This window comes from Canis lupus, chromosome 5 (assembly GCF_011100685.1).
Source record: "Canis lupus familiaris isolate Mischka breed German Shepherd chromosome 5, alternate assembly UU_Cfam_GSD_1.0, whole genome shotgun sequence".
NCBI classification, from domain to species: Eukaryota; Metazoa; Chordata; class Mammalia; order Carnivora; family Canidae; genus Canis; species Canis lupus.
This window is the reverse complement of record NC_049226.1, coordinates 21340539-21353335: the sequence shown is the minus strand read 5'-3', so window position 1 is coordinate 21353335 and position 12797 is coordinate 21340539. Positions and strand designations below refer to the sequence as shown.

At 40.5% G+C, this 12797-nt stretch overlaps 1 protein-coding gene and 1 non-coding gene across 15 annotated transcripts in view; one reads left to right on the top strand and one right to left on the bottom strand.

Annotated features, from left to right (window-relative positions):
* The window catches only part of ALG9 (ALG9 alpha-1,2-mannosyltransferase), a 115856-nt gene that overhangs the window by 3967 nt on the left and 99092 nt on the right, over positions 1-12797 (bottom strand). For 11 of the 14 annotated variants that reach the window (XM_038536191.1, XM_038536193.1, XM_038536187.1 and 8 more), the window contains 2 exons: positions 11876-11994; positions 8184-11587 (listed from right to left, as the gene is read on the bottom strand). The exons of 1 other annotated variant lie outside the window; for it this stretch is intronic. In XM_038536191.1, the coding sequence (XP_038392119.1) occupies positions 11550-11587; positions 11876-11994 (157 nt within the window). In that variant the 3' untranslated portion in view covers positions 8184-11549. Of the gene's footprint in view, positions 1-8183; positions 11588-11755; positions 11995-12797 lie in introns of those variants that run through there. 2 more of the 14 variants (XM_038536188.1, XM_038536185.1) reach the window with 1 other exon arrangement.
* On the top strand, positions 3355-3460 carry LOC119872108. The gene has a single exon (XR_005360291.1). It is a non-coding gene; the product is annotated as a U6 spliceosomal RNA (small nuclear RNA).

Below are 12797 nucleotides of genomic sequence, written 5' to 3'. Positions count from 1 at the left end.
TTTTGAATTTATATTTATACAAAGACTGTCTTAAATCCTGTGGAACTCAAATATTTTCACCTCAAAATTTTAATTGCATTTTACAACTGAATTGCATAAAGAAGAAGAGGCCTTGCCTAGAGTCACACAATGAATTAAAATGAATGAAGAAGCTGTGAAACTCATAGTCATGGGTTTTTTTTTTTTTTAAGATTTTATTTATTCATTCATGAGAGACACAGAGAGAGAGAGAGGCAGAGACACAGGCAGAGGGAGAAGCAGGCTCCACGCAAGAAGCCTGGTGTGGGACTCAATCCCAGGACTCTAGGATCATACCCTGAGCCGAATGCAGACACTCAACCACTGAGCCACCCAGGTGTCCCCATAGTCATGGATTATTACTACTCCTTGCTTCATCCTCTACCTCCATGCCACAGTTTATCACTAGATATAAAAAAGGTGTTGGATTTCCAAAGCAAAACTTCTCTTGAATTCTTGAGAAGCACAAATCAAAGAAATGAAACAGCCAGTTCCGATTCAGGGCAGTACACAGAGAAGTTAAAATAGGGGCAACTGGAAATAGTGAAAGGGAATAAAGGGGAAAGGAGAGAAAATGAGTGAAAATATCAGCAAGGGTGACAAAACATGAGAGACACCTAACTCTGGGAAGCAAACAAGGGGTAGTGGAAAGGGAGGTGGGTGGGGGGTTGGGGTGACTGGGTGACAGGCACTGATGGGGGCACTTGGCGGGATGAGCACTGGGTGTTATGCTATATGTTGGCAAATTGAACTCCAATAAAAAATATATATAAAAAATAAAATAAAATAAAATAGGGTCAACTGGGTGGCTTCGTCAGTTAGGTATCTGAGTCTTGATCTTAGCTCAGGTCTTGAGATCATGAGTTCGAACTCAGAGTCATGAGTTTGTGCCCCACATTGTGCTCCACGCTAGGCATGGAGACTTAAAAACAAAAAACGGGTATACACTGGAGTCAAGATGATCTAGATTGACATCCCTGTTCTGCCAATTACGAGTTATGTGACTTTGGACAAGTAACCTACCCTAAGTCTTGGTTTCTACATCTATAGAATAGAGCTATAAAGCTTACCTCATGTGGTTGTTAAGATTAAATAATGCATATGTAGCGCTTTGATTAGTACCTAACAAGAATAAATTTGAGGGTTTCCTCAAATATTAGTCATTAATAGTTATCTACTGAGGAAGTAGAAGCAGGAAAGAAAACAGTCCGATCAACAGAGCTTTGGCAACAGACTGCCAGAATGAAAAGATGAAAGGAGTACATGACGTATAGAAGACATAACTCAAGGTCTTCCAGAAGGTTTCTCTCATTGGCAAAATAGGGGCAAATCGCAGCTGAGGTCTCATGAGGTTCTTGTGAGGAATACTATCCACAATGGAAAGTACTTTGTAAAGGAAAAGTGTGGCACAAATGTTAGAGGTTATTGATCATCAAGCACTCACTGAGCTGGAGCCCATAGCAAACAAAAGAAAAGAACATTTAGAGACCTGTGCTCTGGGTGTGCAGGCCCCCACATCCCCCAGAACAGCAGCCAGATCGAGTACTTCCTCCAACCTCAAGGGCGGGTTTAAGTACAACAGACCCCGAGGTCAAACCATCATGGCGGCTTTTCTCCAAAGTCTGAGGTGTTCGGGTTCTATTATGGGCTCCGACATTCTCAGGACAGACCCCTGGTTATCTTGTCAGATGCTCTACACAGCTCAACAAAAACTCTTGGTTACAAAACAAACAAACAAATAAAAACAAACTTCTTGTTACAGCGTTAAATGCAAAAGCAAGGTACACAGTGTTATTGAAGTTGTGGCCACTTAAACAGAAAATGCTTGGAAATAATAGATTGCTCCTAAACAGGCAGTATTAAAATATCTTAAGATTGAAAAAAAAAAAAGCAAGTGCCAGAACAGTGTACACAGTATCTTATCAAAGTAGAATACACACACGTGCTTTTATAAGCATTAAAAATAATTTTTTAAAGGTTCTAGAACATATATGAATCACATTGGTTGGTTATGGGAAGATAACAGGGTACTGGGGAACAGGATAGAAGGGAGATTTTTCAGTGTTCAATATACCCATTTGACCTTTTGTTTTTTTTAACATATACTATATTCCAGATTTTACATGAATTTCACCCATTTTTCTGTCTTTTATCTGTTTCAGGACCCAACCTGGGATACCAATATCCAAGATATTTACACTTTTTGAATTCTGAACCATGAAAATTCTTACATATTCAAACAAACCAGCCTTTTGGCTCTTGGTTAGTTACCACACTATAGACTAGACTCTGCCTCTCCCTGGTTGGTTTTCCCCATGGTATCCATAGATATGTATAAAAGCCCTCTCCTGCCAGATATTCCTTGTCTAGCCTGGCTATGTCCACAGAGTCCAGATTCTGTCTTTATTTTTATAAGCCTTTACAACCTGTCTCACACCAGACCCAACCAATGTAAGTAGTTTTCAGCATGGAAGTACACTGTTCCCAGGTTCCAGCTAGACAGAGGTTTGATTTAGCAAAAACAGACTACTTAAAATATTCCTTGTTCCCTAGAAGCTTTTTCCTGTAGTGTCCCCTGGAAATAGTATTTTCCCCACTTCCTTTCCTGATCTGCCCAGCAGAACTATCAGGAAAAAGGTCAGAAGAATAAGAAAGAACCAGTGCCAAGACCCCCTGGCCATGCCACTCACATCTCAGCAGAAATTCAGCTGGGACTGTAATCAGAAACCGGAATTTCCACTAACTTCTAGGACTTCAGGAAACCAGCTCCCTTTCTGATCTAGCCGTGTGATTAAAATTAGCTGGGCCACACAGTGTTCTAAAAAGCCCCTAGAAAGACTCACTCTTACTAGGACAGCCTCCAGGCTGTGGTTCCTGGAGGCAGATTTAGAAGGTGGTAAAATGACTGAACCGACTTTGACCAAGTCACGTTCTTATCTCTGCCTGTCTAATCATTCCAGACACTTCAACATAATATCCAAAAAGGAGCTAAAGGGCTCTGGACTCCAAAGAGGTCTTGAAATAGGGAGTATGAAGTCATGGTTAAGAGGACTTGAATCTCAGGCTTGCAATTTCCTACCTAGGTGATCTTGGGCAAGATGTATAACATCTCTTGACATCAGATTAAGAAGAAGATAATAATAGTTATCAAACTCGTGAGGTTGTTGTAAGGATTATGTGAAAGAAAAGCAACTTGAAACATTCCTGATATATAGTAAATGCCTAAAAGATGTTAGCTATTATTCGTATTATTTCTTTGCAGAGCAAATCTCACCACCTAGAGGGTGTAAGAAAGAAAAAAGTGAAAAAAAGAAAAAAAAATACCAAAAAACCCCCATGCTCTGTTCGATAGCACCTATACTAAAATTGGAACAATACAGAGAAGATTAGCATGGCCTCTCACAAGGATGACGTGCAAAATTGTGAAGAATTCTATAATTTAAAAACAACAAAAGGGGGCACTTGTGTGGCTTAGTCTGTTAAGTGTATGCCTTCAGCTTAGATCACAGTCCTGGGATCCTGAGCTCCAACTCCACATTGGGCTCCCTGCTGAGCAGGGAGTCTGCTTCTCCCTTTCCCTCTCCATGTACCCCTCCACCCCCTGCTCATACTCTCACCTTCTAGCTCTACCTCTCTCAAGTAAATAAGAAATCTTAAAAATAACAATGCACTTCCCATATAGTTCTAAGATTGAGTTCAAAAGAGGTTATCAGGCGTCAACAGATAAAGAAGGAAATCTCCTATATCAAAGAGCTAAAACTTGTCTGGTCCTCAAAGCCTGTCTGCCTAGGTGGGTACCCTATAAATGTAAATCATCTACAAATATTATCTTTTCATTCCGTGATCTGCACAGGAGGAGCAATCAGAGGTATTCTAAAGCTGTTACTTTACAGGGACACAGCTCCTGCTAAGTGCTAGTACTTTTCTTCAGCTACTGTGCTGGGGATAATGTGTGGGCATTTGATGGAGGGGAATGCCCTGCCCATTCACATATCCTTTGGGTTGCCTTTGACAATATCAGTAAGTGAGCAGATGCAAAGTCAAGATTGTGTGTAGGATGCAGTTTGCTCCTGTTCGGAAACCTTAACAATGGGCAATCGGCAGGTAATTAAACCTGAAAGTAGCTGCTTCCCCCCTCTCAACCAAATACATGCCTTTTGTTACCTCTGAATAACATGGAGGTCATGTTAAAGAGAACTGAAATTAACTGAGAACTGACCTGAGGATCCTTTCCCAACCAGGGAATCACTGTTGCAATGGATGACGCGTTCTCCCATAAATCATGAGCATGGTTTTCTCCTGGAAATTTTCACAATTTCAACAACGTAACAGTGCAATGTAGGGATGATACAGATTCTAAAGAAATGTAGCTGAGATATTTCCATTTACACTGGAATTTATACACCAAGAATACAGCAAATACTGAAACAGATTAGTTTCCTGGAAGCAAAGGAGCTGTGAAATTTTCAGTGAGAATGGGCTGCCCTCTGCTGGGCATTTAGGGAAGTTTCTAGGAGGGCACTGGGCAGGGCTGCCTCCACAAGTTTTCAGAAAACCGTGATAGTTGGAAGTAAAACAAAAAACAAAACCAAAAATTAAAAAACAAAAAAACCATGACAACAATTTTAAACTTTGGTGTTATTTTTTAGAATATCTCCCGTAATCACAGACTGTGAAAACACAATTATAGAAAAGGCCCACGGGGAAGGGGATGAGTTTTTAAAAACACTTGAGATTCTTTCATAAATGTAGCACCATGGGGATCCCTGGGTGGCGCAGCGGTTTGGTGCCTGCCTTTGGCCCAGGGCGCGATCCTGGAGACCCAGGATCGAATCCCACGTTGGGCTCCCAGTGCATGGAGCCTGCTTCTGCCTATGTCTCTGCCTCTCTCTCTCTCTGTGTGACTATCATAAAAAAATAAAAAATAAAAAAATAAAGTAGCACTGTAAAACCAGCCTCTTTGCTACACAGCTCCACAAATATTTTACTGGCAAGAAAAAAAAATGAAAATGTATTCTCAGAAATACCAGGGAGACTTAGAGACATTTTCTTAATAGAGGCAAGAAAGAAGCAAGTCTAACTGCTGAATGATACATGGCATTTTCTTGTTGGTTGAGTGGGCACATTTCAGGTCATTTCTCTCAAAATGAGATTAACCTTTGCTCTCGTGTCTGTGTGTGCATATGGGGGGAGGCGGGTAGGGAAGCACAGCTCCAGAGAAGCTCTGCAGCATACCATAGCAGAGCAACAAAGGGGAAGTCCTTAGTGCACATGTCCCAGAGTGACGCATATGAGATCTACAAAGTAGGCTCACCCAGCAAGTCCTGCACAGGGCTCATGAAAGCCACAGGTTCTTACCTGAGCAGGCCAAGCAGTGCTGATCATTATGGTCTGATCTTAAAGACCAGGCAGCTTTCCTCAAGGCTGGATCTGCCTACTCAAACATCCTTCTCAATCAACCAATAAAATGGCACTTAGATGGGTCTGAAATTGTCAGAATAAAGTCATTTCTCTTTTCCAGATGTGTTACCATTCAAATGTGCTGAATCAATGGGAAGAGAACTACAGTAAATTATTAACATCCATTAGTGTACATCAGTACCATATTAGTTAATTGTTTCCCAGAAAGTCGGACCCAGAGAGAGAATGGATAATAAGGGCAGGTAAGTGTGATAGTCAGTAAAAAAACACAAAACAAAACAAGACAAAAAAAAAAAAAAAAAAACAGAAAATGCCGGCAGGTGGTGGTGTGGCAAGAGGTGTGGATGGAAGCCTGCATAGCCAGGGATTGTAACCGGAAAAGACCACCAAACATTTTGCCTACTTAATTATCTGGGATCTCTGGCATGATTGTTTGCCTTCCAGTCTCTTAATATCGATGGCAGTGGATATAAAATCACATAGAAAGTTGTTTTTTGGGCAGCCTGGGTGGCTAGGCAGTTTAGCGCCGCCTTCGGCCCAGGGTCTGATCCTGGAGACCCGGGATCGAGTCCCATGTTGGGCTCCCTGCATGGAGCCTGCTTCTCCCTCTGTCTTTGTCTCTGCCTCTCTCCCTCTCTCTCTCCCTCTCCGCCCCCCCCCCATCTCATGAATAAATAAATAGAATCTTTAAATAAATTAAATTTTTAAAAAAGTTTTTTTGTTTTTTTTTTTTTAATGATGTCAGGGCCCACCTGCAGCCACTAACTCAGAATTCTTTAAGGGGGTTTGGAGGGTTCAAGCAGATAGTGACAGTTTTGTAAAGGGTCCCCAGTTGAGTCACTTGTGCAGCTCTGGTTGAGAATCACTACTCTATAGGTCATGTTTTCTCCAGCACTGAGTGTGATGCTGCTGGGGCAGCTAGCAAACAGACCAGAAAACATACCCTTCTCACTTGGCAATTTGAGATTCAAGAGCTAAAATGGCAAATACAGGACAATGGCACCAGTTGCCAAACACTAGCTCTGCAGGCCAATGAAGGTCAAAGAGAACCCTCCTAAGGTGGGGAACAGCTAGAACTTGTGGTTGTAGGTCTGCGAAAAACCCTTGACGGAATTCATTTTAACTTGATTCATTTAACATTGGAACCATCAAGAGTCAACTGTTTATACTTTTATCTCCAGGCATATAATGACAATAAGCAGCCCAGAAACTAGAAACTAAAAACAAGAACAAAAAATGCTAGCACTCCTAAATATTTCATGAAGATACCTATAGTTCACTTAAAACAATTTTTTTTGAATGCTCCTACTCAGGTAAAATGCTATTTAATCTGACTCTCAATTACATTATGAGCCATTTAGGCTAAAAAGGTCCAATAGGAATTCCCAGTCTATGTCACTACAATTCCATAACTTCATACCTTTATTTAAATTTGCCTCATTTTGTTTATCAAATCAATTAGTTATAATTTATATCGATGTCAGATCTATGTTGAACTCCACAGCTGAAGAGAGCCAACACAACCTTCAGTTCTAAAACATTACCTGCTAACTCGGTATTACTGAATTTGAATGTATCACTACAAAGCCATCCTGCAGTTAGACTTCCTTTTCCTAGCAGGGCTGATAGGAATGGAGCACTTCTTCACACCTGGAAGGGAGGCCATCTGCCCCAAACTCATTCAAGAAGGTCTCCTAAGTCTGACCCTCCAAAATCAAATAATAGAAATATTCAATAAAAATATCAAATCTCTTTGTAGAAGGTACTCTGAGGAATCTGCTTTAATGTGAAAGCCTCTCTACTTCAGGAGAAGTCCTAAAGCATGCACAATATGGAGCCTCCTTCAAGCCTTCCAAATTGCCCTTGGGGTAGCAGAGGAATTACTATGTTTTCCGTGGTCTAAAAATCTGCCAACTTGAAAGCAAAGGCTGTGTATTAGTTGTAGGTTTTTTTTTTACTTTTCTTCTCCATTGTCAAACAAACGTGTATACTACCAAAATGTTCAGGGAACTGTGCTGAGCACTGAGAGGGTGACATGGGCTTTGCCACTAGATGTGTCATTGATGTTCTTGAGAGACCAGGAAGGATGACATTCTAGACAGAGAAAAGTAAATTAAGGCTGTGGGCTTCTCCCTCCTGGAATTCTATTAATAAAATCCCCTTCTCTGAAATGACTTGAAAGAAAGCAAACCCAAGTTTCATGGGCATTTTGGGTCCTAAGGAAAGAAAACTGATAACCAATCATACAAAACCAGATAACTACTAAAAGTTATTGGCTATAGGTACAAGGTATGGGAATGATGTCAAATTCATTCACAAAAAAACTTTTATTGTTCCTGACAACCTCCAACAAAGGAGGAAATTGCTTAAATGTTAAATATTACCAGATCCACATTTCTATGAATGTTAAGACTGTCGTGGTCCAGAGATTTTTTTCATCCAAAAACATACAGTGCATCCAGAAACTATCACTTTTTAGGCACAACACTGACATGTTGAGTAATCTTCATAGTGCTTCGTTTTTCCAAAAGTACAATAAAACTAACCTTCGCAGGCTTTCACAAATAAAGGCTTCTTCCTAGAGTTTTCAGAATAAACATTCCAGACTATTTGGCCTGTGGAAGGCAGGTCTATACACTGAAGAATGAGAGTGGGGACAGATGGGAGGAGTTGAGTTTCAATCTCTGAAGATTTAAAAAAGACTCCATGTAGCAAAAGAGAAAATATCACACTAAACAGGAAAGTCAAATTGCCAAGATTTAATTCTTTCTTTTACAGAAAATACATGTATGTAATATAAACACTGACAAGTAAGATAAAGTACGGGAATCAGGAAGATAAATGAATTGGACAAGACTTGCTTCAACACTGCACTGCTTCCTGATTTCATCTGCAGCACAAATTACATGGTCATATATATTGGAAAAATTAAAGGCAACATTCATCTAGATTTACCAAAACACCAGAGGGCTCTGAAATCCAACAATGCCATACGGAAATCTGATCTTTCTGTTGCCCAAGAACAAAGCTGAGCACATTTCCATCTATCCATTTACTCAAGGCATTGAACGTAGTAACATCAGAATGAATTAACACATGAGATTTAATAGGTCATGGAGGCAAGGATGAAATTGTTCCTCTTTTCCCTCTTAAGAGAAAATAACTAAATTAAAAGCAGAGCTGCCTGACACCAGATAGAAGACAGCATAATCACAGTGAATTATTCCAATAAATCCCATGAAATGTAACACACAATAAAGGACTGCCATTGGTGCTTTGCCCCAACAGTCACTCCAGATCTAATGCTATAAAACCACATGAGTTTTTAAGGCTCTTTCCCAAAACTCCAAACTAGGAAAAGTGACCCAAATAAATGGTTGAGATCAAGAGCCACCTTGATTTAAAACAATGTTTCTAAACTCACATTCAGTAATAAAGAGTATGGGCTCCCATTTTCTAGGATTATCCCAGGAGATTAAAGTGACTGGTCTTTTATCAAAGTGTACCGGGTGATAGGTACACTTTGGTAATAGATGCCTACTATACTGCCAGGTTCAATAATGGGGCTCAGTGTCTTAAGATCTAGGGTTCAGATAAGGCTGCTTAAGATCTAGAGATCAGTGGAGTCCCTGACTGGCTCAGTCAGAAGAACATGTGACTCCTGATCTCAGGGTTAAGTGTTTGAGCCCCATATAGAAATTACTAAAAAATAAATAAACTTGATAGAGATTAGAAAACCCTGAAACTGCCAAGTATACCCACCCCCTCACTCAGCTCTGTAATCAAGGTTCTTACAAATAACCTGTAGTCCTTCATTCTTCAATATTCAACAATCTGTGGAGAAAGAAGTGCCTCAGATACTGCATCCTTATGGAAGGCAGAGCTTACAGGAGGCTCATGCTAAACAATGATTCTCTAGAAGAGAAATGCTTGTATGACCAGGTGTTTTGAAACTCTTTTTTTCTCTAGGCAAAGCTGGGGAAGCAATACAGGGAGGCTATCCCTGTATTGCTGAGACAGAGATTTTTTTTTTCCTAATGTGTTTATATAACATCACATGAGAAATACTCATTTTCACCACAAAAAACATTCATTTTTATATCCCTTACCCCTAGCATTTGGCACAGTGTTTCACAATCTATTGTGCTCTCACTAAAGATGGACCTATAACAGAGAAAACCAAAACCAGGTTTGAAAAGGGATAGGAACGGATATTCCCAAGAAATCCCTGGATCAATTGTGACCTTTTTTGTGCTCTTTACAGTAAGTTCTTACTCAGAAGGCTTTTTTTTTTTTTTTTAACATGCAAGATGATAAAATAGACCAGCCATTGTATCTCTTGGATTAAGAAAAAAAGCTACTCACGGTGGACCTCTGTTATGGGACTCATTTACCTCTGCAAAAAGTAGAGCGCTTTAGCCATTGCAAAAGACAGTACATTGTTCCTGCAGGTAGAACAAGATCAAGATCTTTCGCTGAAAATTCTCTACCCTGTAGTCAGACCACAGGTGACAATATTTGCCTCAGAAAGCAGGAACCAAGTACTGGGGATTAAATGCCAGAAATCTTTAAAGCAGCAAGTGGGACCCTGGCTGAGCTTGACTCTCCCATCACTGTTCTAAACTGTCTAGACCAAGTTCCTCTCCAGCGCTTCAACCCTAGAAATTCCATTAGAGGGATCCCAAAAAGGAGACTTGTCATGTGGGAACCAGCCATTTTCTTCCTCCCTTATTACTTCTTTTCTCCTCTCTTGGGATCAGTTTCTGTTGAAAAGACCTTCTCTTTAAAGAATGGAAGATGGAAAATAGCTTCTATCCTCTGGAAAATAGCTTTATCCTATTTGCAGATACTAGACACAGTTACCCTTAGGAAAATAAGGCACCTATAATAGGCCCTCAGATAGCCTATGTGGAAATGCAACTAATAGGGGATCCTGTGTGGTTGCAGAAGAACAGAGCTTCCAAACACGAGCACTACTTTCTTGACACAGGCTGGGCTGCATCATCGGGTGCTGCTGTGATGGTCTGACAGGCACAATGGAGGCTCCGAGGAACTCAAAGAAATACAGATAAAAGTCTTCTTTAAAATAGAAAGTTACATTATCAAGCAGGTCTCTGGCCAACACCATCATTCTTCCAAGTAATGTCTTCAGAGTCAAGAGAGGAAGGATGGAAGCACACTAGGGTAGAAGTTAGGGAACCAGGTGCTAGTCCTAGCTCTATTACTGACTGGCCTTGTGACCCTGGGCAAGCCATTTGACGTTCCCCACCCCCCATGCCAAAGTCTGTTTCATCATCTGTAAAATGGGGATAAAACCACTTGCCTTGTCTATCCCATGTCATGACTGTGAGGACCAAACGAGATAATGTGAAAGTGCTTTGTAAACTATGGAATATTGTAAGTAAAGTAACAGTAATACTTACTACATTTTAATTAGGTCCTTATCATTACCTATTTGACTAGACATGCCCCATGCAGAATGCACTTCGCAATAGATAGAATCAAAAATAGGTGCTATAAATACATACTTGGCCCTTTATCCACCAGGGTTGTTAAAAAAAGGGGGAGGGGGAATTCTTAATTTCCTCAGAAATGGCCTCAGAAAACATTACTTCAAAATATGAGGTCATCCAAACCTACCAAGTGATAGAATTAACTTTCTCCAAATATGTCCCGTACAGTTATGGTCTGGTCTGTTGATACCTTAATACAGAGAAGTCTTGAATTCAAACAACAGCATGCTTAGACCTAAAGAAAACATATTACAGTTTGTTGTAAAGGAAATAAAATGAAAATAAGAGGCATTCTACATAATGAAATTAGGTCACAGTTCCTCAAATAGTTGCCTTTTTCCTGAGTATCTCCAGGACAGGGTTCTAGTCCTGTGAAGTGCTTTAGAGAAGCTTAGTCTTGCATGAGGTGAAAAGGACATGTAGGTTGGCAATTAGGCTGTGCTCATTTTCAGCACTAGAGTTTGAACAAGGTCTGCTAGGAGCTGCCAAACAGCTTTGGTGGAGAAGCCCATATGGCCCAAAAGAGGCTTGCTACTTCTCAGATGCCAGGCCAGAGTATGGAGAACAGTTTAACGCAGCCATCCAGTTCAGGGATTTTCAATTCTTCCTGTAAGGTAGTTCTGCTCTCCTCCGGTCTAGTAAATAATTGAACAGAAGAAAAACAGTAAGATGTAGAGCAACATATCTACCACACTTTAGGGCCTTTTCCTGCCTAGCTGCAATAAGTTTACATGCAGAACAGAGAGACACAGGCAAGACGAGAACGTGAAGGACTCTGACCAGCCCAAAGCACCCAATTCCAGTCTCTGTGTCAGACAGCTTTTATTACAAATGTTACAAATGATGACTTGGAGGGAGTCCCATCAGTGCAATCACTAGTTAACAGGATGACCGTCCTTTGGGGCCACAGGCGTGTTGCTAACCTCCGCTTTTCTTCCTGATTTGCTTTGCTTTCCGGGGTTTAAGGATGGTGTAGTTCGCATACACTGTATATTGATCTGACAGGAAGGGGACATAGAATGCCCGCAGTAACTTTGAAGATCTGAGAAACAAGAAAGAAAGAAAAAAAGAAAAAAGACGAGTCAGAAGTTTGTCATTTGAGAGAATTTCCAACAATGTTGAAAATGATAAAATGAAGTTACCTTAGTGCAGTGGTGAGGATCTTACTCTAAACATTTAGCACAGAAAAATCTCTCATTTAACTACTAAATCATGAAGACAGATTTAATCGAGACCAAGTACCTTGCTACCAACACTGAAAAGATGGCATCCCTAATAAGCCACAGTGTTTCCTTCAGAATAGCTACAGGCCTTCACTTTGCACAGAATATGCCATAGATAAGTTCCAGGTCAATCAAAGGACTGCTATTACTGGAATAAACTCTTAACACCCAAGTGGTTTCTGCATCTAAGAGACTGTAGAGATGCCAAACGCTCCAATGATCCTGATTCCAGTTCTTAGTTTCCTAGGAGAGGTAAAGAAAACTATGTCCTGGGCTTTCTGTGCACATGCTCACTCCAGCAGTGCCTAATCAGAGAGAGAGAGAGAGAGAGAGAGAGAGAGAGAGAGAGAGAGAGAGAGTATACACACAAGCTCATGGGTCCGTGGCAGGTGGTAATATACCAACTTGTTACTAAAATATACAAAGAGCAGAAAGCAGAACTTCTCATGAGTTTCTCAATGTGAAAAATCCCTCACATTTATTGAGTACTCAGTATTAGACAAGCACTAGAAAAAGTGCTTGCACTTCTAAAGATATTATTTAATTCACTCAATAACCCCATGAGGAAAGTGCTATTATCTCTACTTTAGAGATGGGCAACTGAGGCCTACACAAAGTAACC